Consider the following 27,440-nt stretch of genomic DNA (forward strand, 5'->3'; position numbering starts at 1 on the left):
GTCTGACTGATAAAGAAATAGTGTTGATGTAATATACTTAGACTTCTGTAAGGCATTTGACTTGGCACCATGTGACATTTTGACTAAAAAACTAGAACAATATAAAATTAACATGGCACACATTACATGGGTTAAAAATTGGTTAAATGGCTAACTGATAGGTATTTGTAAACAGGGAATATCATAGAGAGGTGGTGTTTCCAGTGTGGACCTATGGGGATCAGTTGTTGGCCCCACTCTATTTAACGTTTTTGTCAATGATCTGGAAGAAAACATAAAAATCAACCCTGAAACAGTTTGCAGATGACAAAAAAATTGGGGTAAGGGTAAATATTGAAGAGGACAAGTCACTGATTCAGAGCAATCTGGATTGCTTGGTAAACTGGGCACAAACAATGTGTGTTTTCATATGAAGAAAAGGAGTACTTGTGGCACCTTAGAGACTAACCAATTTATTTGAGCATGAGCTTTCGTGAGCTACAGCTCACTTCATCAGATGTTTACCGTGGAAACTGCAGCAGACTTTATATACACACAGAGAATATGAAACAATACCTCCTCCCACCCCACTGTCCTGCTGGTAATAGATTATCTAAAATGATCAACAGGTGGGCCATTTCCAGCACAAATCCAGGTTTTCTCACCCTCCACCCCCCCACACAAATTCACTCTCCTGCTGGTGCTAGCCCATCCAAAGTGACAACTCTTTACATAATCAAGTCGGGCTATTTCCTGCATAGATCAAGGTTTTCTCACATCCCCCCCACCCCCATACACACACAAACTCACTCTCCTGCTGGTAATAGCTCATCTAAACTGACCACTCTCCAAGTGCCAGCAATGCCCCTCTGCCATGTACATTGGTCAAACTGGACAGTCTCTACGTAAAAGAATAAATGGACACAAATCAGATGTCAAGAATTATAACATTCATAAACCAGTCGGAGAACACTTCAATCTCTCTGGTCACGCAATCACAGACATGAAGGTCGCTATCTTAAAACAAAAAAACTTCAAATCCAGACTCCAGCGAGAAACTGCTGAATTGGAATTCATTTGCAAATTGGATACTATTAATTTAGGCTTAAATAGAGACTGGGAGTGGCTAAGTCATTATGCAAGGTAGCCTGTTTCCCCTTGTTTCCTCTTGTTTTTTCCTACCCCCCCCCCCCAGATGTTCTGGTTTAACTTGGATTTAAACTTGGAGAGTGGTCAGTTTAGATGGGGTGGGAGGAGGTATTGTTTCATATTCTCTGTGTGTATATAAAGTCTGCTGCAGTTTCCACGGTAAACATCTGATGAAGTGAGCTGTAGCTCACGAAAGCTCATGCTCAAATAAATTGGTTAGTCTCTAAGGTGCCACAAGTACTCCTTTTCTTTTTGCGAATACAGACTAACACGGCTGTTCCTCTGAAACCTGTTTTCATATGGTCAACTATATACTTGTATAGACCTAGGAACAAAGAATGCTGGCCATACTTGCAGAATGGGGGACTTTATCCTGGGACCCAGTGATTGATAAGAAGATAGTGTTGATGTAATATACTTAGGTGGTGGTGAAGAATCAGCTAAACATGAGTTCCCAGTGTGATGTTGTGGCCAAAAGAGCTAATGTGATCCTCAGATGCGTAAAGAGGTGAATCTCCAATAGGAGTAGAGGGGCTCTTTCACCTCTGTATTTGGCACTAGTGCAACTGCTACTGGAATATGGTGTCCAGTTCTGGTGCCCACAATTTAAGAAGGATGTTGATAAATTGGAGATGATTCAGAGAAGAGCCACAAGAATGGTTAAAGGTTTGGAAAACATGCCTTAGAACGATAATCTTAAGGAGCTTAATCTATTTAACTTGACAAAGAGAAGGTTAAGGGGTGACTTTATTACAGTCTATAAGTATCTACATGGGGAACAGATATGTAATAATGGGCTCTTCCATCTAGCAGTGAATGGTATAACATGATCCAATGACTGGAAATTGAAGCTGTACAAATTCAGATTGGAAGTAAAGTGTCAATATTTAATGAGTGTAATTAACTATTGGAACATCTTGCCAAAGGTTGCAGTGTTTTCTCCATCACTGACAATTTTTAAATAAATATTGGATGGTTTCTAAAAAATATGCTCTAGGAATAATTTGGGGACATTCTAGGGCAGCGTTTCACAAACTTGGGATGCCGCTTGTTCAGGGAAAGCCCCTGGCGAGCTGGGCCAGTTTGTTTACCTGACGCTTCTGCAGGTTCAGCCGATCGCGGCTCCCACTGGCCAGCCAATGGGGGCTGTGGGAAGCAGCGTGGGCTGAGGGGACGTACTGGCCGCTGCTTCCCTCAGCCACCATGGCCGGGCACAGCGAACCGCCGCCAGTGGGAGCCGCGATCGGCCAAATCTGCAGATGTGGCACGTAAACAAACCAGCCCGGCCCGCCAGGGGCTTTCCCTGAACAAGCGGTGTCCCAAGTTTGGGAAACACCATTCTATGGCATGTATTACACAGGAGATCAGGCTAGATCACAGTGGTCCCTTCTGGCCATGGCTATGAAGGATGAGAACAATACTTTCACCACACTCTGGCTGGAAAAGACTTTACTGAGCTGATAATCAGTTGACATAAAGCAGCTTTCCTTACACCAACAGTATTTCTTTTCCTTCTTAGTAGTAGAAGGCTAAGAGGAATAAGGGGCAAGCCACGTCTTTGAGGGTAAGACTGTTGTAGTGTCACAAGGAGTTAAAGGTCTTTGGCCAACGACAGCTGAAGATGAAGCTAGGAAGAGACTGAAGGTTATTGTCATCTCAAAGGCCAATGCTTGAAGCTTTGGCATGAGAGAGAGAGACCTGATAAAACCTGGTTGTTTTGCATCATCAAAAGAGAAGCATTTCCCTTATCTGCTTTCATTTTAAACCTCTGTATCTTCTGGGAGACAGACCTAACTAAACTGAGAGGAAAAGACCACCTCAGGAAGTTCTGGATAAAAGAATGAGAGAATTGTATGAGGACAAGTAGAACTAGGGCAACTAATAGGAGCCAAAAGACAACTTGGGTTACCACTCAAAAAATTTGAAATTTCATTAATCAGTTCTGTGTGCTCAAGTGTGACATAAGCAATATTCCATCTAGCTGAAAACTGACAAATGGCATAAATGGTGAATAGTAAATAATTCATACATAATCTACATAATCAAGGTGCAGTCTATTAATAATATTAACAAAGGGAAGGAAATTGGAGGGAAGGTTCAGTTTTTAAGTTGCATGTTCCATTAAACACAGAAATAAAATATCAAGGGAGGAAGAAAAGTTTTTAGAGTGAATGGAATTAGGAGATCTGGGTTCTATTCCCAGCATTGCCAAAGATTTGCTTTGTGACCTGAGGCAAGTCATTTAATCTCTCTCTGTGCTTAATCCTAAACTCTACAATGGGCTCTGCCCAGGTGCAAGATTTGGCCAACATAGTGCTCATTCCAGGACTGTAACCTTAGTTTGTTCATATTTTTTTAAAGGGAGATAGTATAGTTACGTAAACAACAGGGCTGTTGTGAATCTGTACTGTGCAATTCATCCATGTTCTGAAATACTTTGAGATGCAGGGCACAATAGAATATCAGAATATCTATGCTCTATAATTAAAACATACAAAAAATGTTTCTTCTGATGCAGTGTTTTTATTTATCAGTTTCTCCAAAAAACTGATTCATTTCAATTTTTTAAAGTGTCTGAATATCATCATAATATTAACAGATAACACTGGGGCATGGCCTCGTATCACAAGGGACTAATGGAATATATTTCAAATAAGTAGCTGTGACCAGTACAGTGCCCTGAGAAGATGCCATTACTTGTATAGTTACTGTGTCACTAGAGGAAAGTGAAGTAGCTGCATGTGATTAGCTGGTTCATGGAGATTAGAAATGAAAGTGACCTACTAGATCTTCTTCCCTGGCCATTATAGGATTGCTCCCTCTAGTACTTTTGTTTCTAAATGTCTCCAAAGAGAGGTCTTCTACCAATTCTCTCGGGAAACCATTCTACAGTTCAATTGATCTCATAGTTAGGAAGGTATTCTAGAAATTGGCCTAGCTAGGTTGTTGTAAAGATGCGGGAACTAGAATCAGACTCTGTAGAACCTAGGATGGCTGACGTTCCCACAGTGCCACTGAGACGCCATGAAGAGCCCCAGCCAGGGAGGACTGTGGAGAAGGTGCCACAGGAAGTACCCAAGGGACCCAGATTGACAGTACCCTGAGGCTCTCTGATTGACCCTGGAGAGTGCCCCAGGGAGTTGTCTGGTCAACAACAAAGACTTTGGCCTGCTACGACTCCAGATCTCATCTCCTGATCTCTGATCCCAATTTGACCCTGCCCCTGGTTCCTGCCTGGTACCACCGCTGATCTCTGACTCCAGCCTAACTCTGAGCTGGATTCCTGCCTCTCGAGTCTAGCCTGGTACTATCTCTGGTCTATGACTCCAGCATGAATTTGACCCTGACTGTAGTGATTCCTCTGACTCGTGTTCATCGACTACTGTCCCCGACATGTGGACCATAGCCCAGCTGTGACCCCTAGGCCAGCACACCTATGCTCTGGTCCCTTACAGTTGCACTGTGCTAGTACCCAGTACAAAGTGGCAGTAAAGCCAGGCTAGCTGGCCAGTGGAGGATTCCTCCTGCCCAGTACCTTCTACACCACCACCCCTATTATAGTTCCCAGAGTAGAGGGCATGGCCTAGGCCAAGACAAAGTGTCATGGTAATCCCTATTTTCTGGGTCACCTTAGGAGTAGGTAAAAAATGATGTATAGTAGAGTAGTCCAGACACTAGCTTAGCATGCAGGAAGCGTAAAGTTAGCTTAAAACCTTTGTCCCTCCTTAGACTATGCCAAGCTTAGTTCAGACATAGCCCAGGGTCTGACCCATTCAATCTAAATCTTCCTTAGTTTCATTCAGTTAACATTATATTACGCCCCTTTAGTCCCATCACATGCATGTAAAACACACACACAAGAATCTCCACCTACTACTGAAATGCAGCCATCTCTGGGGCAGAATTTGACAGCTGTTAAATTACACTAAGAAATCAAGTCTTAAAGTGGAAAAATGCCAAATCTAATTCCAACTACAGGGGTAATTACAGAAAACAATATGTACAGACTGGAATTTGGCCAACACACTGCGGCTAGCACCCTATCATGAAAGTGTTAATAGCCGCAAGTAGTCAGGGCTGTGGTTTTCAGAATTCTCTTTAAAAGATGTATGCTGCTGTCTAAGCTTATGGAAAATAGCTCTTCCTTTAGTTATGATGGCTTGTAATTTGTGTGATAATTACTGCTAACTGGTTCTGAACAGTAGTCCCCAAGGGTTCCCTCCTGCTGTAATGGTATCAGAGAAATGCAATCCAGTTAAGGGCTTTGCTTCGCTTGGCCATTGTATCTAAATATACTGCTGTCTCCAGGGAACTTATCTGTAGTCTGGCTGCACACTCAAAATGAACATTTACCACTTTCATTCCTGTAATTTACCACTGTGCATGTGGTATTTCCCGTGTTTAATGCGAGCACTGTGAATGCCACAGTAAAGGTAAACATGTCAATTGTTAAATAGCACCCTGTGAAGTTGTATTCTGCTACACTACGTATAGCTTTATAGAAGTGTCAGGGCATAATAAAGCAAGATTCAATGAATAATTTAAATTTCAAAGGCATTACTATTACTTTTAGTGCAGTAACACCTTTGGCATAGCCCAGGACCCATCATGCAAACACAGAACAAAAAAGTTAGAATGTGTCCCCTCAAAATATTAATGGTTAAGTTTGTTTTATAACAATCTCTGCATTCACACACTAAGTGATTTAAAGAGACAGAAAGTGACTTGAAATATGCCAGCATAAACAGATGAAAATCACAGTTGCCAACTTTCACACAAGTAAATAAGCACCCCAACTTTCACAATAAGCCAAAAATCAAGCGAATCCCATTTCAAAACAAGGCCAAAACAAGCCAATCCCTAAGAACCCCAACTATTTATGTGACTAGATCCCCCTGGCGTGCAGTCTGGGACTGTGGTTGGCCGCCCCCTGTGCACCCTTGACTCTCTCCCCCCCTTGCCTCTGCTTGCCGGGAGTCTATCAAAAAAAAATAATAATAATGAAGCAACAAGCTACAAGCCAAAAACTAGCCAACAAACAACTCACAAGCCAATTAAGCAAAAAACAAGCCCAATTTCTGTGTGTTTTTTGTGAGTTTGGCATGTCTGATGAAAATCAGTAATTTAATGGGACATTTTTCCTACCTCTATTTTCAAGGGTTGCTATTTTTGTTTTATAAAACTGTTTATTGTTTTCTTTGACTTGTCAGCTTGAAGGCTGAGCTAAAGTCAAGCTCCAGTAACAACTAAACAATGCAAAGAAGTGTAAATAGGCCATGTTGTGTGATTGGCAAAAAGGTGCTTAGCTCCCTTACATGCCAAAGAATGACAAAGCGATTGACACCAAGAAGGAAATACTCTGAGAACTAAAGTGAGTTCAGCTTGGACAGGAAGCAACAATATGGAGTAACGAGATCTGATTTGAGTAAAGGGGAAGATGGCATTTTTTGTACAATACACAGGCAATAAGTCTTCCACCATAAGGTATATATGACATTATAACTAATTCTATTCTCTTCATATAGGCATTCTTATACTGCAGTCATTAATATAGTATCTGAGCATCTTCCAGTAGTGCATTAAGCAACGTGATTAAAATCTATCGTCTGTTGTTTGTTCTCTCTCCTCTCCCCAGGGAGAGAATTGTGCATAGTGTAGTGTCTTGGGGTTTTGTTTTTTTTAAATGTATATTTATGTTAGAGAAGACAAGGTTGAAGAAACGTGCCTTGCATTTGGAGTAGAAAGAGGAGAGGTTTGTGATGGCCCCTACTTCCTCAGGGAGTTCATTCCACAATCTCAGACTGGCAGCCAAAAAAGTTACATCTCCAAGGTAACAGTGATTCACTGTACTATGCTACAATAGTGAACAACAAAGATTTTTCTTTTACAACCCTTTTGCTAAGCATAGGGAGAAATGCTCAAACATGAATGCACATCATTCAAGAAAATATACCACTACTTGGTTCTGTCTTGTGTGCATGACATGGCTCAGCTGCATTTTCTTATTCTGTAATGCTATTACTGAAAAATACATAGAAGCAGATTCTGATAACATAACATCTTGAATAATGGTGGAGTCTGTTTCTGAAGTTTTTTTGTTGAAGAATTGCCACTTTTAGGTCAGTTATTGAGTGACCAGAGAGACTGAAGTGTTCTCCGACTGGATTTTGAATGTTATCAACATAAAACCTTCAAAAACATACTCCAATGTGAAGCTGCAGAACTGGAATTAATTTGCAAACTGGATACCATCAGCTTAGGCCTGAATAGAGATTGGGAGTGGTTGGGTCATTACAAAACCTAAACTTAATTTCCCCAACACTAATTTCTCCCAACTGTTACTCACACCTTCTTGTCAACTGTCTGTAATGGGCCACTCTCTTACCACTTCAAAAGTTATTTTTCCTCCCTTGGTATCCTGCTGTTAATTGATTTATCTCGTTAGACTGACCTCACTTTTGGTAAAGCAACCCACATCCTTTCATGTATTTATACCAGCTCCTGTATTTTCACTCCATGCATCTGATGAAGTGGGTTCTAACCCACGAAAGCTTATGCCCAAATAAATTTGTTAATCTCTAAGGTGCCACAAGGACGCCTCGTTATTTTTGCTGATACAGACTAACACGGCTGAAACCTGTCATCTTGAATAGAATCTCTGTCTGAAACTTAGTCCCTATTAAGTTCAATGACTACTTGTGGCATAAGTAGATTGGAGTAAAAGTACTAGAATCTGGACCATAATCATAACCAGTGAGGAGTTTTATCATTTCTTGCATGAACACAGCTTACTATATAGTCTTTAAAAGACTACATTATTCTCCGTGGCGATTTCTTTGCAAGACAAAATATTAATTTTCTAATCTTGGAATGCATGTGCCAGTGGCTTTACTTTTATCTTCTGCCAGTTTAAACTTTAATTATAGATGTTGAGAAAGAGAGACACAGATACGTATACACATTTAGCATTCCAGAAATAATGCTTATCCTTGACATCAGATAGACCATGAGCCCTTGAATTACTACTAATAACTTTTGCATTAAGATATTACTTTGAGAAACACCAGAACTTTGCTACAATAACATGGTTATTTGTAGTATGATTTCACATAGATGAATTTGCCAATACAAATCACTGATTACCCTCATTCTATCTTTTGCTGTAATATATTTTTAAATGTCTTTAATTATATTTTGCAACCACTAATTCACCTTCAAGAATGTGAAGATGTTTACTTGATTGAAGAAGCATTTTCTTTTTTCTTGAATGAACCTTGTGCTTTTTACAAGGCACATATCAAAAACTGTGCTCCTTGTACTTTCAAAATTACTTTGGGTCATTACAAGCAAGAATACAGACATTTTTGCTAGTACATTATTAGATAAGGAAAAGGAATGTTGGCATTTACTGAAACTTAAATCAGCAGATTTATAAAATTAATCAGATATGAGTCGCTTGCATTACAATTAATATCAGAAAATGTGCTTAATTGTGACATATGTTTCAACAAAGTGGCCATTATCATCCACAAATCTTATTTAATATACAGTAACAAATTGTGTGATGGACAATACCCACACATTTCATTTCCCATGCATGGCTGAGGAATTTGTTGTCTTTCTTAAAGTTGAGTAGTTGGACACAATGCAGGATAGTGTGTGATTCATTTCTTAGCATTATAAAACTGTACCTGTCTTAGGACTGGACATTTTACCCTATTTCCAATCCTAAAACACAATTGCAAATGGAAAACACTAAGAAATGAATCACGCTTATTCATGCTTTTCACACAATGTTATCTAGTAACTTTTCCTTTGGTTTCGTTGTGTTATAATAAATGCTATCAGACACAGAAAAGAGATAGGATAACATGAAATTTCCATGAGAAGGCTGCATAGTCAGTATGCCTTAGAATTGAGTGACTACAACTCCAGCTGTAAGTGCAACGTAGCTTATTGTTAATTACCAGTTTTTAAAAATACTTTGTACTTATGGACTGTCTTTCATTCAAAAGTCTTAAAGTACTACACAAAGATTAACTAAAGCTCGTAACACCACTGTAAGGGAGGCTTTATATTCATACTGCAGATCGGGAGCTAGGCCGAAAACAAGTGAAGGAACTTTTTCAGGGTCACACAGTGAGTCATGGTCAGAGACTGAAACGGAGCCCTGGGTTCCTGGGCCCCAGTTCAGCAAGGTACATGCCCAACTTTGAGCACATGAATAGCCAAAGGGACTGTACATGTGCTAAAGATAGCAAGCACCTTGCTGAGCTGGGGCCCTGATTCCCAGCTACTTGCACTATACTGACTACAGACCCATCAGGGGACATTGGGAGAGTTAATTATCTTAATTATGAAGAAACTTATATTGAAATATATTGGGTGAGGAGTCAGCATGACCTGAATAACATGACTCATAGAATCTGAGACAGTGATTTCTGCATTGTGTCCATAAGTCCTGGTTGAACTATAGCACATCTTTTAGAAAGACGTGTAATCTTGATTTAAAGAGTTCAGGTAACAGAGAATCTACCACATCCCTAGGTAACCTGTTCCAGTTTTTTACTGTTAAAAATATTCACCTTATTTCTAGTCTGAATGTATGTAACTTCAGTTTCTAGCTATCCTATCTACTTAGGTCTATGTCTGCTAGATTAAAAAATATTAATTGCTATTACAAAGAAAATATCAGCTGTGGAGGTGTACATATCAACAGAGATAAACAAAACAGAGAAGAGTGGTGAAATGGCATTATTAGGAACTATTAGCCAGAGCTACAGCCCTGCAAACCTGTGATCCAGAAAGCTTTAGGTAAATAAATGTTCATGTACAAAACTCCCTTAACTTTTCGTCTGTTTTGTATGGGTATTACATACAGTCAGGAAAACAAATGGCTCACTGCTTAACACAGGAATGCCAGTGGGGAAAAAGGGGAAAGAGTGTGCAAGTGTGTCTCTCCCCACATGCACAGAGGTGACTTGTGCAGCCTTCAGCAAGTCACTAAATTTTCCTGTATCTCACGTTCTTCATTTGTAGTACAGGGATAATAGCTACAGCACTGTGGTTACAAGAAAGCTTAATGCATTATGGTTTACAAAAAGTACTCCTGGGAGAATTCTGTGCCACTGCGCATGCACAGAATTCATGTATCCTGCAGATCTTTTTTCTCAGCAGAAAATACATTTTGCTGGAGAGGCTCTGCAGTTGTGCCTTTTGCCCACCACGGCCTGCTGTGGCACCAGAGCAGAGGCAGCAGGCTCACCACTCACTGGCCATAGCAGTCAGCAGTCGATAGGGAGAGAACAGAGGCTGCGCATCTCACAGTGCCCTGCCTCCGGGGCCAGGTAAGGAGGCACAGGATATGGAAGTGGGGGGGAAACAGACAGAGTGGGCACATGGGGCTGCTTGGGGGGTCACACAGACTGGAATTCAGAAGGGCTAGTGGGAGGACAGTCTGGCACAGGCTCTGAATGGGAGTGGAGGTGGAGGGACACTGGGAGGTGGGGATGGCTGAGTGGGGGTGCAGGGACACACGGAGACAGGTGTCTGACTGATTGGGAGAGACTAGGGATCAGCCAGGGTCTGCATGGGGGAGGCTCCCCAACAGTCGCCTTCCCCCCCAAAAAAACCCTGTTCCAATCTTCTCCCACCCACACCCAACATCCTCCAGGTTCACTCCCAGGTTCCTTCCCAGCAATTACTTCCCTCTCCCACAGCTCCTCTGTTACCCTGGGTTTCCCTAAGCCTATGCACGGCTTCTGAGGGGTATGGGAAATACGTTTTTTATTGTAGTTTAAATTAATTATTACTCAAAGTTCTGTATGAATATGCCTAGTAAGGGAACTATTTGTCAAAAAAAAAAACATTTCCTGAATCTTTTTTGTCTGTATTGTCACAAACTTGTTGATAGATGTTTTGAAATAAATGACAAAAATAATTGAAACTGGTGTGCTTATAATGTGTTATTTTGACAAATAAAATATGCAGAATTTTGCAGAATTTTAAAATACTTTGTGGGAGTGAACGTGGAGGGTTTTTAATTTTTTTGGTGCAGAATTTTTAATGTGTTGGGGCAGAATTTCCCCCAGGAGTAAAAGCTTTGAGATCCATGGGTGGTAGGCAGTGTAGAAATGCAAAATATTATTTAATAATTCCATCATATTTTCACTGGTAAAATTTCTGATGGTGTATTATTCAATACTTGCATCTCAAAGATACCAGTTATTTTGAACACTTATAAAACACAAGCTTTTTTTCCAGAAACCACCTAACTGTCCCCATTAGGCATCGTCATACCTTCATACAAAAGCCACTTACGTTTTTGTCTTTGTTGTATTTGTGGAAAATCTCTTGTGCTCTTTCTTCACCACCATCAGTAAACAACATAATGATCTTATTGCAGTTAGCTCTAGAGACACTGTGCTGTAAGAGATTCAAAGAGAAGTATCCTTTTAGTTCTGGCTCTCACAAAAAATGCAGAAGTGTAATATAGTTCCCAGAAACATAGTTGAGCTCTGAAGGGCAAGGAATGCCTCTTTTTTTATGCCTTGTGCAGAAGAAAGCACATTACTTAAGTACTAATGCGTTAAAACCTGACCTCATTGGGTATGTTTACACTGCAATAAAATGGCCTCCCTGGCTGTCCCTGGTCAGCTGACTGGGGCTCGTGGGTCTTGGGCTGAGGGGCTATAAAACAGGAGTGTAGACCTTCAGGCTTGGGCCAGAGGCTGGGCTCTAGGACCCAGCAATGGAGAATGGCAAAGCTCCTGCTGACCTCAATGGAGCTAGGATTTCACTCAATAAGTCTGCCTCCAACTCTAGTATTTCTAAGTCTATATCCTGCTTTTTGTCACCAAGATATTAGTATTATTAGTGCATCACTACTGACAGAGCCTTCCTTCACTCTTTAAGAGCCAAATTATGGTACACCTCAGATCTGACCAAAAGCAACATTGTGGTAATCAGGTATGTTCCACCCAAAGAAGCATAAGGGAGCTGCATGAATGGGGTTGTTTGGGGTGGAAGTAAACTGTATATTTGTTAAAACAAAACATGCAGATCAAACCATGATCCCAAATTCTCTTCGCTGGATGCCTGAATGTGACTCAGGCAGTGGATATCTTGCATACGCAGTTCAAAAAAGAGGGCATTTTCACTCTACCCTTCAGGTTTATTTGACGTGACTCCCTCCTTCCTTCCACGCTCTGGAAATTTGAAGTGGCCATTGATGCTTCAACTCATGGGAGTCCAATGAGTGTCTCAAGTGCTGAGCCAGTCAAACTTTCTGGCCACTAAATTAGTCCTTAACAAACCAAAAATCTAAGGTAAATTACCACTCAGCTCCCAGTGAACTTACCCTTACATTTAAGTCTTACAAACTCAGGACCATGTTTTGTTTTGTTTTATTTTTTGTTACATTTCTTCAGAATCAGCTCAGTTTTCCTCTTTTATATCTGCTGACTTTTTTTTTTTTTTTTTTTTTTTTACACCAGAGCACACGTTTTGCCAGCTTACACAAAGTGGGGTAGGTTTTCACCAAGGTTACCTGGGTACTTGGGGGAACAAGAAAACCCCTGCTCCTCTGAGTCTCCTGTTCAATTGCAACACCAGTGGAGGGGAGGTGCTGCGCACCCCAGATTCCTCTCTGTAAGCAAGCAGGCTGGGAGGCGATGGGATTGGGAGGAGCCCTGGTTCAGATCCCTAATTCACTAGTCAATGGAGCTGGCAGAGCAACAGGGAGAAGCAAGCTGCTCATGAAAAAAGGTGACATAACTTTTTCTACAATGAAAACAAGGGAGAAGTGAGGAGAAATTCTGACCCTCTGCATCACAAGTCATCCAGCGGTATGCTCCTGGGGTGCTGAAGCTGTGCAATGTCCCTAACAGAGGAGAGACCATAATGTAATGATCTGGTCCTCACTAGTGCAGCTACTTAATTATATAATTCTATAGTACTCTCAGCAAATTCTGGCATTAACAAATCAAAATTCTTTATTTGCTATTACTGCATTTTTACTAAATCTAATTCTGTATGGACCTTTTGACATCAGAAGCTCAGTTTTCAAGAGGTGCCTCTGTCTAATGAAGGACAGAACTGAGCCTTATGAATTTTCTTACCAGTAATGATGAATAAAGAAATTTGAAATCATTGCATTAATATCACTCCTGTCACCACTGTAAGTTTGATTTGGAAATAGAAAATGGAGGATCAATTTTGCTTGTAAAATACAATATACAATACATTGCTTTGGGCTGCTGCTTTTTTATATTAAAAAAGTAATAAAACTAGAACAGGTACTTTATAAATATTGAAAAACACCTACCTGCTTAATGATTTAATACATTCCAAAATAAATTCATAAGGGCACCACACAAATAATTGTGGGGGAGGTTTAGATTGGATATTAGGAAAAACTTTTTCACTAAGAGGGTGGTGAAACACTGGAATGCGTTACCTAGGGAGGTGGTAGAATCTCCTTCCTTAGAGGTTTTTAAGGTCAGGCTTGACAAAGCCCTGGCTGGGATGATTTAACTGGGAATTGGTCCTGCTTTGAGCAGGGGGTTGGACTAGATGACCTTCTGGGGTCCCTTCCAACCCTGATATTCTATGATTCTATGATTGACTGGAGGCCCAAATCCTGGTCACCTTACTCTCACAAGGTGTTCCATTGATTTAAAAGGACAACCTACACGAGTAAGGTAAAACAGATTTGGTCTTTGTTCTACTGGGCCGAATTTTGTACTGACTTACTTGGTGGTTTAAGTTAGACATCTAGTGTGCATCTATATAACATCATAAGAGTGCAAAGTACTTTACTGTTCCTACCCCACAAGAGCTTACTGTGGGACTATTAGCACATGTATTATGGTGCTTAGATAGAATTGATAGATGTAATGGAAACTTACATTTTTATCAGCCAATCAGGACTGGAGACCCAACAATATACAAATGTAGATTAAAAAATGGTCCCCTGCCATTGTCACATGCAATCTCATTAACAGAAATCTTGCCCAGATCAGGCTGTAAGGAGTGGTTGAAACTAAGGGGAGAAGGAACGGGAAGGGAGGATGGTGATTATATTGGAATTGGGTGGTTGCTGTAGTTTGTCACATATGCATCTTGATGTACAGCGTTGGTTCTTTCACTAGGGCAAAGGAGGTCTAACTTCACTCTCTTGCTGAAAGGATGAGGGAAAAGGGGGTTCTGCCAGTAAAAATAAGCGTGTCCCGCACAGTGACTGCAGGACAGCCTACTGTCTCCTAAAGGAAAGAAGTGGTATGAAACTGGTGCCTGTGTGTATTATTTAAATACTATATATATATTGAAAATGTATGCTTCATACCATAGCCATACTAAAGCATGATATTTTATAACAGATTTGTGTTTATATAATAATGGGTTCATGTGTGTTGGGACAGGATCTCTCTTCACACTGCAATAAATGGCGTTTACTCTGCATTAACACCATTGCTACTTAGAGAAGAATTTTCTCCAGAATATATAATTAATTGCACACTTTATCAAATCTATTGCTATAAATACAAGAAATCATATTATCCGTACATCCTGTTTAGTTTAAATATAACTAAATGTTCTATTTTATATTTAATTATACATTTTGCAATATTGGTGATATATTTTTCATATCTATATCTAGATAGCCAATATTGCAAAATATAATATATATTTGCTATGTATTAACAGTCGTCTCCTGCGTTGTGATGTAGCGTTATTCTGTACGACCATACTTTCCCTGTTTCCCTAGAGTCCCTTTGTGGGGTAGTCTAAGCAACTACAAGAGGAGCTTTTCCTCTCTTTCCTGTTCCTTCTGGGTTTATCTTCATGAACCCTGTGTTAGTGAGCAGGTTTATGCAACATTCCTTACCTGTCAATTACATCAATCTATATTACAGCACAGCTAGGGTCATAGAATCATAGAATCATAGAATATAAGGGTTGGAAGGGACCCCAGAAGGTCATCTAGTCCAACCCCCTGCTCGAAGCAGGACCAATTCCCAGTTAAATCATCCCAGCCAGGGCTTTGTCAAGCCTGACCTTAAAAACCTCTAAGGAAGGAGATTCTACCACCTCCCTAGGTAACGCATTCCAGTGTTTCACCACCCTCTTAGTGAAAAAGTTTTTCCTAATATCCAATCTAAACCTTTCGCCAACTTTCTGATCACACAAAACCCAACACCCCTGCTTCTTCTCTGAGGCCCCACTCATGTCCTCCCCTTCTTTGAGGCCCCACCCCTGCTCACTCCATCCCCACTCCTTCGTCGCTCACTCTTCCCTACCCTCACTCACTTTCACTGGGCTGGGGCAGGGGTTTGGGGTGCGGGAGGGGGTATGGGCTCTGGGCTAGGGCCGGGGATTAGGGGTTTGGGGTACAGGAGGGGGGGCTGGGCTGGGGTGTGTGAGGGGCTGGGGATGCAGCTCCAAGGAAGCGGCTGCCAGGTCCCCGTGGCCTCTAGGTGCATGGGCGGCCAGGCAGTTCTGCGTGCTGCCTTCGTGCCCAGAGGTGCCACCCCCTGCAGCTCCCATTGGTCGTGGTTCCCAGCCAATGGGAGCTGCAGAGCCGGTACTCTGTGTGGAGGCAGTTTGCGGAGTCTCCCAGTTCCTGGCTGCCCCAGCACCTAGGGGCCACAGAGACTGGCGTCCATTTCCAGGAACAGCACGGAGCCAGGGCAGTTAGGGAGCCTGCCTTAGCCCTGGGCCCCCACTGCACCGCTGACCGCACTTAAAGAGCCGCCAGAGTTCCTTTTCGACTGGGCATTCCGGTTGAAAACCGGATGCCTGGCAACCCTAAGCACAGCCCACTTAACCTCCCAGCAGCATAGGGAAAAAGAAGACTCTCCTCTGCCCGTGTGCAGACGCGCGCACCTTGTGTCTGACTGAATACGTGTAAGGGGTGCTATTTCATTTCTGCTGTCCCTCCCCCCAATCTCTGAGTGGGAGGCTCCACTCTCACAAATGTACGGGCCTGCACAAGGGGTGGAGGAATCTTTTATGGATTCCCTTCAAAACAGGCATATTTCCATTCCCTCTCCTACCCCAAGGAGCCAGCAGGGAAGGCACAGATTCCCTTACACGGCCTGGGCTGGTTGTAAAATTCACAGTCCAGCCCATTGTGATGGTTTGGCCACCCACCATGTTAGAGACTTATAACTAAGTTAAAAATCATTAATTTACACGTGAGTTTAATTTACACCTTTTCTGCATTTTCACTGTAGGATTTGATTCATCTTGTCAGAGATTCGTCTATTAAAGAATTCATACTACCCTCTGACAAGATGAAATATCGTGTCTCAGATGAAGATGAAAATGTGCTAAAATACATCAGAAACCTGAATGATTTTCTTGATGCTACATAATGACAGGATGTCTCTCTATTTTAAAAAAAAACCTTTCTCACCCCCCCTCTAAGGATGCTAACTATGTCTTCCATTCTTTATTTTATTTTATATTTTTAAACTTCAACTAAGCAAGCAAATAGGTAGCCATCTTTTTTTTTCTTTAATGAAGGTGCTACTATGTTCATTTTGTGGATAAAATTGCTTTACTTTGAAATAATTATCACACCCTTAAAAATTGAGTTCCCTTACCTTTATTTCTGGAATATAGCTTGATGCATGAAACTCTATGAATGCATCTTGCACAATGAGTTTTCATGTAATTCGGGAAGAAAAAAGTGAAGCAATGCAAAAACCTCCTACTTGGAATCACAATAGACCACAAAGTGATTTACAGAAAAATTCCTTCTATAGTATTCATTACAATAGGGTAAAAATTAATTGTACCACCAAATCTAAAGAACATTGAGTAAAGATTCCTTTGCAAATATAATGTAGAAGAACAGTAGATAACATCGACTCACAAATCAGCACATCAGTGTTACTAATGGCGTGCCTTAATTTATTTAAAAGATTATATTAAAATATTTATTTCCATCCAGCAATATTTCTAGAAAGGAATTTTCCTTTAGGCACAAAGAAGGCAATACTTGTTTAAGCGTGAAAGTGAGTTCAAGTGGTTGTCATCCACAGCCTACGTAATTATAATAAGACCTTGACCTTTTAAAATATTTAGCATCCTTGGAACTTATTACTAAGTTGACCTGTTTGAAATCATGAACATAAAATAAAAATAACCATATTCATAATCATGTTATCTTTATAAATCTTCATTATCTGATCCCATGTAATTTTATATGCTTGTCTCTAGAGTCTATAGCCGACTCCATCAACAGCTCTTTATTTCTCCAGTCAGTTGTATCTGCCAGAATTTGGAGTGGACAACTGCAATTCGTTAACCTCACTAATCTCTTAAATTCCCCAAATATACATGTCCACTACATCCATCCATCATTCACATGCTTACAGAACATTCTGTGGGCCTCAAAATACCCATAATCTCAGCAACAACTAATACACGTTCTTCCAATAACAACCATCGACCCATCTTCTTCTAGTATTTTATTTCTCTTTACCTTTGCATTTAGCTTTAAGAACAGAACTTGCTGTATTCATTACTTTCAAATTAGAACTTCTATTACTACTTCCTAGTGATTATTTGTTAAGTGCTAAGAATATACTCTGTTCCCTATCAAACATAACCCACAGAGTGTCTCTGCTCTGAGGAACATACAGCTCTAAACAAAACTCTTTGTGTCCTCTTAGCTTTCTTCTGTTATTGCTCTAACATGCCCACAGTCAGAGAGGGACAGAAGTGATATCAGTCTCAAGTTCGACTAAATGATTTAAATAGCCATTTTAACCTTCCGCTTAAAGTTTCATTTAATCAGCAGCAGAGGGCATTGAATCCTTTATCCCGTCCACACTGAGTTGGTCTGAAAATATTATATTATACTGATTTTTTCCATCAAAATTTCAGTTGGATGGAAATTTTCCAACCAGCTCTGTTCCCATGGCATGATACAGAGTGACAGGAGAGGTGCCTAGGTCCAGCAGGTAGCTGATGAGTGGAGAAAGAGACGGAGGCCTCTATTGAAGGAGATCATTAGAGTCAAAAATGTTTCATCAGAAATGAATTCAGCCCATTCTGTTTAGTAGGCCAGATAATAAGCTGGTGTTAACTGGCATAGCTCCATTTACATCATCTGAAGAGCTGACCCATAGTTGTTTTCTGAATATTCAGAACTATACAAGTATTTTGATTAAGTACATTAAATATTTTTAAAAGAAACAATAGTAAATAAACTATTTATGGCAAGTTGGGAATATTATTTCACTACACTACTAATTAGACAGACACTGTGTGGGTGCAATATGGGAATAGGTAACAGAACCAAAAGATGGAGCCAATGCATTTCCCCCCAGGTGAGATTGATTTCTTTCTCCCTTCCATGTTTTAAATAGTTTGGAACAGTCTCTTTCCACTACCTAATATCCCTTTGCTAGCTAATACTTCTTTGCAATCAGACAAGCATGCACTAGGTATAAAATAAATTAAATCAGGAAAGGTGGATGCATTAAACATGACTGAGGGACACTCTAAACCAGGGTTTAATTAAAATATTAATCTGAGATGTAATAACATACTTTCTTCTTTGAAAACTGGCAGCAATGCAGCCAGTACTGAAGCCATGTGGCAAGTGGGAGAAAAGCCCATTGAAAAAAGAAGCCCAAAGTGAAACAAAAACAGTACATCACAGTGACAAACCAGTTTCCCCTTCACAAATCTTAACAAATCAAGCTGAGTGGAGCTCTACTAAGGGAAAGCATGCTGATGGGATACATTTGCTTGCTAAGTAATTGCATCATAAAATATATCACACTGTTTACTACTTGTGGAGCATTCAAAGAGACCATCTGGACATTAAAGTTCTATTATCACAGATCAATAGTATAACAGCACAGAGGGAAAACTTTGTAATACTTACATTTAGCAACTGTTCAAAAGCATAGCTAAAGCCTTTCTTGTAGTCAGTGATTCCTTTAGCTGAGATTTTGTAGACTGCCTCTTTCAGCTTCTTCTTGTTCCTCACATTAGCTTGGACAAGATGATTAAAGCAACTGACATTCTGAGCGTTATTGTTAAACTGAAAAAGAAGTAATAAAGAACATTAAAGCCAAGAATGTTGGCTTAATTTCCTTTTTTGCTCCATATTTCTAAGTGCTGAGGGCCAGATGCTGCCTTCAGTCCATACATGCGACTCCTAGAAATGGGTGACCCTGAAAAGATTCAGATGATGCAATAACGCACACAAACATTTGGATACTTATCACAACTTTATCCAGAACATCAAAGTCTCTTGAAACTTCAAATTTGGGCAGCAAATGTTATGACTCTCTCCAATTTGTCCACTAAAGTGTAGTGCCCAGCTGAGGTCTGTACTGTTCTACTTGGCACTGGTGAGGTCTCAGCTGGAGTTACTGAGTCCAATTCTGGGCACTATGCTTAAGGAAAGATGTGGACAAACTGGAGAGAGTCCAGAGGAGAGAAACAAAAATGATAAAAAGTTTAGAAAACCAGACCTATGAGGGAAAGTTAAAAAAACTGAGGAAGTTTAGTCATCAGAAAAGATTACTGTGGGTGGAGGGGATCTGATAACAGTCTTCAAATATGTTAAGGCTGTTTAAGAGGATATTGATCAATTTTTCTCCAAGTCTGAAGAGGACTGAAGGTAGGACAAGAAGTAATGGGCTTAATCTGCAGCAAGAGAGATTTAGGTTAGATATTAAGAAAAATGTTCTAACTATAATGATAATTGAGCTCTGGAATAGGCTTCCAAGGGATGTTGTGGAATCCCCATCACTGGAGGTGTTTAATAAGAGGCTGGACAAACACCTGTCAGGGATGGTCTAAGTTCACTTGACATTGCCACAATGCAGGGGGCTGGACTTGATGACTTCCTGAAGTCCTTTCCAGACCTACATTTCCGTGATTTTATGAAAATGGATATTCAGTCCTTTACTTCTAAGACCAGATCCAAAGCTGAAATAAGCAGAAAAACTCTGACTGGAGTTTCAATGGCCTTTGGTACAGACCTTACCAGTCGAACAGAAGTAGGAAGTTCAGAGGCATAGAAAAAATGCAATAAAATAAAAAATAAATGGGGAAAAAAGGTTGAAAGTTCCTTGAAACTTTTACTCCCTGGAAAAGGTGTGAGTCAAGTTTTAGGTTGCTTCTTATTTTATCCAAACCCAGCTGGCCCATCCCGAAACCTATCATCACACAACGGGAGCTGCAAATCAAGATCAATTGCTATATATGGCCCACAAAAAACAAAACACTCTTGGCAAAAATAAGCACATCACGGAATAGATATACATAACAAGGCAATTTTTTAAACCAGGTTTCCATTTGTGTATTATGCACATGCTTTTATTTTTTAGTGCTATCACTCATGATAGATGGGAGATCCTAGCACTTGATAAATTCTAGCACTCATGTGACATTGCTCAAATATATACATGCAAATTGTTTGTATGGAAAAGTTTTGCCTGCTCGAGTGGAGGTCATTTTGTGACCTCTTTGAAATTTGGTCTTGTATGTGGTGATCTATCGTGTATTGCAGTAGCACCTATGAGCCACAGATATGCTCTTGGACACCACTGTGCTAGGTGTGGTACAAACGCTGTCCTATATTGCCCGAACATCTCTTTTACATTCAAAAACAAGTACAGTTGACATACATTATCAAAAAAATGTTTTCCTGCCCAAAGAAATTTTAATTGGTTTGACTGAACATAAATACTAGGCACAACAGATACTTGCCATTTTATATGCTTCAAAATGCTCACTAAGGCTGTTTCCTACCACTCTATAAGTGTATGGGGCCTTAAAGAGAATGCCAATCATGTAAAGTCACCTTTGCATAACTCGGCATCAAGCCCTAGGAGTTTAATTCTGTCCTTACATCCTGAACACCTCTATTTAACCCACTTGTGTTGCACTCAGGGTAAGTAAATAAGAGGAGATTTTGACCATTGATTTTACATATTTTGCTGGGATGCTGAAACCATTTCTATTTTCTTATGGTATGGTAAATTCAAAATTAAAAACACCAAAAACTGATTCTTCTGACACAACAGGTTTGATTTAAACCGAAGAAGTAAAGAAATTCAGAGTGCCAGTTTATAAACACACCTCATTTTATCCAGGCGCTAACAGAGCACATATATAATGGGTAAATACTAAAGATGTGCAAAAATTTAACACACACACACACAACTCCCAAACAGGACAAAACACCTGATGCTAGTACAAACCCAGAGTTTGAGTGGAATTCTGAGCAAACCTGCCAAGTTGTTATATTTGGTGTAAACATTATAAAACTCATTGGCTATAAAGTGTTTCAACCCCAGATCAGGAATTTCTAGTTTTAATGGTTCACTTGTACCTGAAATCAAAGCAAAATTCAGGGTTGCAAAATCCAAGCAGACCCAAACCAAAAAGAGATTCCTACAACCTCACAGGAATTTGGTGACACCCCACAAAAAAAGGTTTTTCTCTGCTGCTCCTTTATCCATGTATAATATACCAACCTAGAGTATAGAATTTTATGAGAGTCTCCTTCTAGTAGTTAGATGCAGTGACTACACCAGCTTCCTCTTTTTTCACAACTAAGAGTGCGCCTGTTGCTCACAGAAGCCTCTGGTTTTAGTGGTGGTGATCTGAAGATTGAGTCCCCATTGACAGGTATGGTGTTTGCACATTACAATTAAGGATATAGCATTAACTTTAATTACTCATCTTAACTTTGATTTTTTTGTTTGTGTTGTCAGCTCCTTTCATTATAGCAATCTTTTTATGACAAAGTCAGATTCTAAAGTTTATCCTTGAACTATCAAGTCCTTTTCTTATATCAGACAGTGGAGACTGATAAATAAAAGCATAAAACTAAAGAGAAAGAACCTCTGGAAGAAAAATACAAACATCACTCAGGACTGTACATGGATGGATAGCATATTTCACTTTGTGTGTATCAGTGACTGCAAACATTCACCTGTATTTGAAACAAGATAAATAGATACAGAGATAACCTAACAGCACAAACAGTTTGAATGCCACTCAGATGTTATTTCTGATGTGTTGGAGAAATATATATTAGCCAGTCAGCTATTTGTATAATTGTTCAAATACATACAACACAATATATTCACTTGACATTTGTGTCCTACTATTTTTGAATATATATGTATACACAATGCTAACAGGAGATGCACATTATTAATTATAGTTCTAAGCATGGAAGAAATATTGGCAAATAATCATATTAGGATGCCAAGCTCTGCTATCATTCTCAAAAGTGACAATATTTTGTGTTTTATATATTTAGTATGTGGTATAAAAACATCCTTTGTGCTCTGATCAGAGCAAATTTTTTTATCGTACATTTCAGGATTGACTTGCATGAAGAATCCCAACACCACACACGGAGGAGATAGCACTTTCTCTAAATATTTTATAGGTCTAATTACTTTAGCTGTCTGTAGTTACCATTTTCCTACCAACAATGAATTTAGGCAAATTTGAATTTATAATCAGGACAAAGCTACTGTAGACATCTGTTCAGGGAGTGAGTCAGGTTATTAATATTTGCAAATATCGAATTCTTGAAAAATCTGTTCACTCATTTGCATTACATGGAAGACAAAATATGTGCTTACATTGTGTGATCATACTGTACTATTCTTTCAACTACATTAAATATTGTAGAAACATGTTGATTCACAGTGTATATAGGTAGCGTGAGTGTGTGTGCAATGAAGAGGATGACATTTGCCTCCAACAGTCTATACTTTACAACTATGGAATCATTTTCTAATATTCTTGTTTTCATTTATTTAATTTTATTATGCCTTTAATAGTTTAGCTCTGGATTTCATTTGCTGTGAAGCAATTGTTTATACTACGGGTGTATGTGTTAGCTACCATAGGCAGGGCTGGCGGCAGTGCCATCTGGTATTATTATCCGACTCTTCGCATTATAAAGCCCTGTTTTCAGTTACTTAGAACTTTGCCAGATTTTAACTGTTCAGGCTGAAATTTTATATGCTGCGTGTCAGCCTTAGGCTGCTTTTAAAATAAAGTTTCAGGCAAGACATTTCAGCCATTTTGAAAAACAAGACTAGTGAAAAATATATCCCTCACCAGGTCCCTCATGCAAGGCTCTTAAGCAAATTAAGCAATCCTGGGATTCGGGGGAACATCCTCTCATGGATCAATAACTGGTTAAAAAATAGAACACAAAAGGTAGGAATAAATGGTCAGTTTTCACAATGTACAGATGTAAGTAGCGGGGTCCCTCAAGGATCTGTAATGGGACCACTGCTGTTCAGCACATTCATAAATGATCTGGAAAAAGGGTTGAATAGTGAGGTGGCAAAATTTGCAGATGATATAAAATTACACACAATAGTTAAGTCCAAAGCTGACTGAGAAGAGTTACAAAGGGATCTCACTGAAATGTGTGACTGGATGACAAAATGGCAGATAAAATTCAGTGTTGATCATTATAAAATAACCCCAACGATACATACCAAATGGATGGGTCTAAATTGGCTATTAGATTCTTGGAGTCATTGTGGAGAGTTCCTTGAAGACAACCACTCAATGTGCGGCAGCAGTCAAAAAAGGCTAAGAGAATGTTAGGAACCACTAGGAAAGGGATAATGTCACTATATATAAATCCATGGCATTCCCAGACCCTGAATACTGTGTGCAGTTCTTGTCAACTCATGTCAAAAAAGATATATTAGAACTGGAAAAGGTGTAGAGAAAGGCAACAAAAATGATGAAGGATATGGAACAACTTCCATACAAGAAGAAATCAAATGACTGGGACTGTTCAGCTTAGAAAAGAAACAACTAAAGGGGAAATATGATAGAGGTCTATAAAATCATGAATGGGATGGAGAAAGTGAATAAGGAAGTGTTATTTATTCCTTCGCATAATACAAGAACTAGGGGTCATCCGATTAAATTAATAGGCAGCAGGTTTAAAACAAACAGAAGGAAGTACTTCTTCACACAATACACAATAAATCCATGGAACTTGTTGCCAAGGACATTGTGAAGGCCACAAGTATAATTGGGTTTACAAAAGAATTAGTTAAGTTCATGGTCCATCCATGACTATTAGCCAAGATGATCAGGGACACAACCCCATGCTCTGGGTGTCCCTAGACTTCCAACTCCCAGAAGCTGGGAGTGGATGAATCACTCTATAATTTTCCTGTTCTCCTTCTTCCTGAAACATCTGGCACTGGGCAATGTCAGAGACAGGATACTGGGCTAAATGGACCATTAGTCTGACCTAGTATAACAATTCTTATGTTGTTGCGCCGTATTAATTCTGGTGATCTTTTCTTTGAGGAGCTCTAGTGTCCCCAGACTTTGGAACAGGGACTTGACATTTGGCAGGAATAGCCTTTGTGTCAGGGATGTGTCTTTTACTGTCCCTGTGAAACTCTGCTCAAATTTGACCAAGTTATAAGCCTTTGAAAAATCAGTTCACAGTTGCTAAGTGGAGACTTCTTAGAGTTTAGCAGGTAAAAATCTCTAAACAGTCTGTCCTCAATGAGCATGCTCCAGCACCTCACAGTTCCTGCAGGTAACCGGACTACACGTGCGCCCTCACCACAGAATGACTGTTCCAGGCCAGGGTTACAGGGGAGAAGCTGAAACTGAGAGCTGGGTGCCACTCTCTCCTGAACTGTCAATAACCCCTCTCGGTGCACAGGCAATGTGGAGGAGGAAGCTGCCGGACACAAAGAGCTGGACTGAGATAGAAAGGAGTAGATTGGGACAAGGAGCCTGGTGAGACTGGGACTGGAGGTTGCAGGGAGTCTGTGAGTTCGTGGTGAGTGTCCAGGAAAGGCTGGGCACAGAGAACGAAACTGAGGGCCAGAGGCATAGGGGAGGCTGGGACTGGTTGTGCAGGGAGACTGAGTGCTGGGGAGGGAAATGGAGGAGGTGGGTGGGCTGAGATCAGACGAGAAGGCAAGATGCAGGGGGAGAACTGGGATTGGCTGGGCAAAGAGACTGGGACCAAGAGCCAGAGAGAGGGGATATTAGGACAAGGTACCAGGAAATGGTTGGGATAGGGGACAGATTGGTTGAGGAAGCCAGGGAGGTAGACTAGGACTGGGAGCAAGTGGTGATGGTGAAACAGGAGTTTGTGTGGTGGGGGGCAACTGAAGGCAAGCAAGGTAAGATGAGGAGGGGGAACTGAAACTGGCTGGGCAAGGAGACAATCAATGGGTTGAAGAAAACTGGGACTCAGAGCAAGAGAGAGAGAGAGAGAGAGTCTGGAGGAGAGACAAGGAATGGCTGGGTGTGGCATTTCCTAACTTTTTTTTTTTTTTTTTGTAATTCTTGGCTTTACAACCTTAACGTTCTTCTAACATAGTTTTTTTTGGGTCCAACATGCACACACACACACAATTTTCCAGTAAATTAATTATTACCTCTGAATCTTAGATGTAGTTAAAATATATATGTTAATTATAGGGTTTGTCAAATTTACAATATATGTCAAAGCAATATGACAACAGATAATTACAGACGAGGACCAATTTCTTCACTAGTATTTAAGAAAAATGTGTAGCAACCTCCTGTGTTTAAAGCAAGCATCTCAGGCCTGTGATACCATAAGCAGTTATGGAATGATACCAAAGGAAACAATGCATGAGGTGGTTTCCAGGAGGCAGAGCGTAAGTGGATAAGGTGATCTCTATTTAAAGAATTCCTGACCATACACATATGTTCTATATTGTCACTCAATACATGCTCTTAGGTTACTTAGGAAGTACTTTAGTTTTCTATGTCCTAAAATCACGTATGTGTGGATGTGTACTGCAGAACTGGCAACTACCATATCAATACCAATTGTAGAAGACATATGAATTACTAGCCGGTATTAGCAATGCTCTGATCATGCACCATTTTAAATCAATGGGAGTTTTTCCATTGACTCAGTAGGAACAGGTCCAAGGCCATAAAGAAAGACATGATTTTGGATAATGAAAATAGATAAGTTGAAAGGAAAAACTCTTGCAACTGGTACTTGCACTTGCAACTGGTACTTCAGTTTTATTTTAGGTTTGGTATTAAAAAATACTGCTGATTGTATTTCTGTTGTTCTCATACACAGTCATGGCTCTGGGAACTTGAATGACGATCAGGCCTTAAAACTGATGAAAAGATCCCTCCCCCACCCTCCTGCTTTTTAGTACAGAATCGTTCCTCCAGACAAGGCCTGGAGCTGATATTTTAACAAAAGACTAAGTAAAGCCAGAGAAGGTTTTAGTTTGGTAGGGATTCTGAATGACATCACAGGCACTGATCATGATGATTCTGGTTATTAAATAATCTATAGTTTGCAATATTTTACAATGGAGATGAGAGAAAACATCTTAAAGTACACAGTTGCTCATCAGACCCCAAAATATAATAAGCATCAAGTACTAAGTCATGCTATACCAGACTAGACTACCAAGCACAAATTGAAGGGAAAGTTGTTTTTTTTTTTTTTTTGGGGGGGGGGGGTTTAGTATTGCTTTTTTTAATATTTGTTAAAGATACATTAAAATATGCATTTCAACTGGCAAAAATGGCAATTTCTGAGAATGGGAGTCTTCCTCTTTTATCTGAGTTTGGAGTTCATTTTTAGTCACACTTTGGGGCTTTTAGATGTTAATTATATCAGTGTTATAATAATGCTGTTCTGTAGTATCCTGTTCATTTCATGGTAACTTTATGTTAGAGAACAGTTATTTTTCATCCACAACTCAATGATATCCAGTATACTTATCAATAAACCAAACAATAAAATGAGTTGTCTAATATATACATTGATTTTTTAGTGTTAATCAAAAGTGTTTGTTCAATAATTATTAATTGGTTAAAATTCAGTGGTTGATCTTTAGCAACAATGTGAGAATCAAGGAGACGGGGGGAGAAAGTACAAGTGAGAACAGGAAGAAAGGCAAAAACAAGGAGAAGTGGAAGTGACTGATAACAGGGATCAACAGTCCCACAAACAAGTAGCTGTCTTCTACATTTAATCTGCTCAACAGTGATATAGCCATAGGCAGCTTGGTTCTTCACAGCCATACACCTAGTGCCAAGTAATTGTAAAACACTACCCAATCAGAATGGTAGCATATTAATACTTACTTTGCATGGGTGTAAATGATGCAAAGTGGCAGCAGAAAATCAGGCCCATAGTGGGAAGAATAGCACAGCTGGTAGACATCATTTACAGGATTTTCCCTGCCTAAGTTGTAGCTGGGGGAAAAGTATTTGCTTCATTGTCTGGGAACAGATTTTAATTATAG

The 27,440-nt window shown here is 40.0% G+C and overlaps 1 protein-coding gene across 3 annotated transcripts in view; it reads right to left on the bottom strand.

Annotated features, from left to right (window-relative positions):
• CACNA2D1 (calcium voltage-gated channel auxiliary subunit alpha2delta 1) overlaps positions 1–27,440 on the bottom strand; it is a 690,472-nt gene that overhangs the window by 112,502 nt on the left and 550,530 nt on the right. For all 3 annotated transcript variants that reach the window (XM_048836497.2, XM_048836498.2, XM_048836499.2), the window contains exons 11-12: positions 19,034–19,192; positions 11,449–11,553 (exon numbers count right to left, since the gene is read on the bottom strand). In XM_048836497.2, the coding sequence (XP_048692454.1) occupies positions 11,449–11,553; positions 19,034–19,192 (264 nt within the window). The remainder of the gene's footprint in view (positions 1–11,448; positions 11,554–19,033; positions 19,193–27,440) is intronic.

The sequence above is a fragment of the Caretta caretta genome, chromosome 1 (assembly GCF_965140235.1).
Source record: "Caretta caretta isolate rCarCar2 chromosome 1, rCarCar1.hap1, whole genome shotgun sequence".
In the NCBI taxonomy this organism is placed as follows: Eukaryota; Metazoa; Chordata; order Testudines; family Cheloniidae; genus Caretta; species Caretta caretta.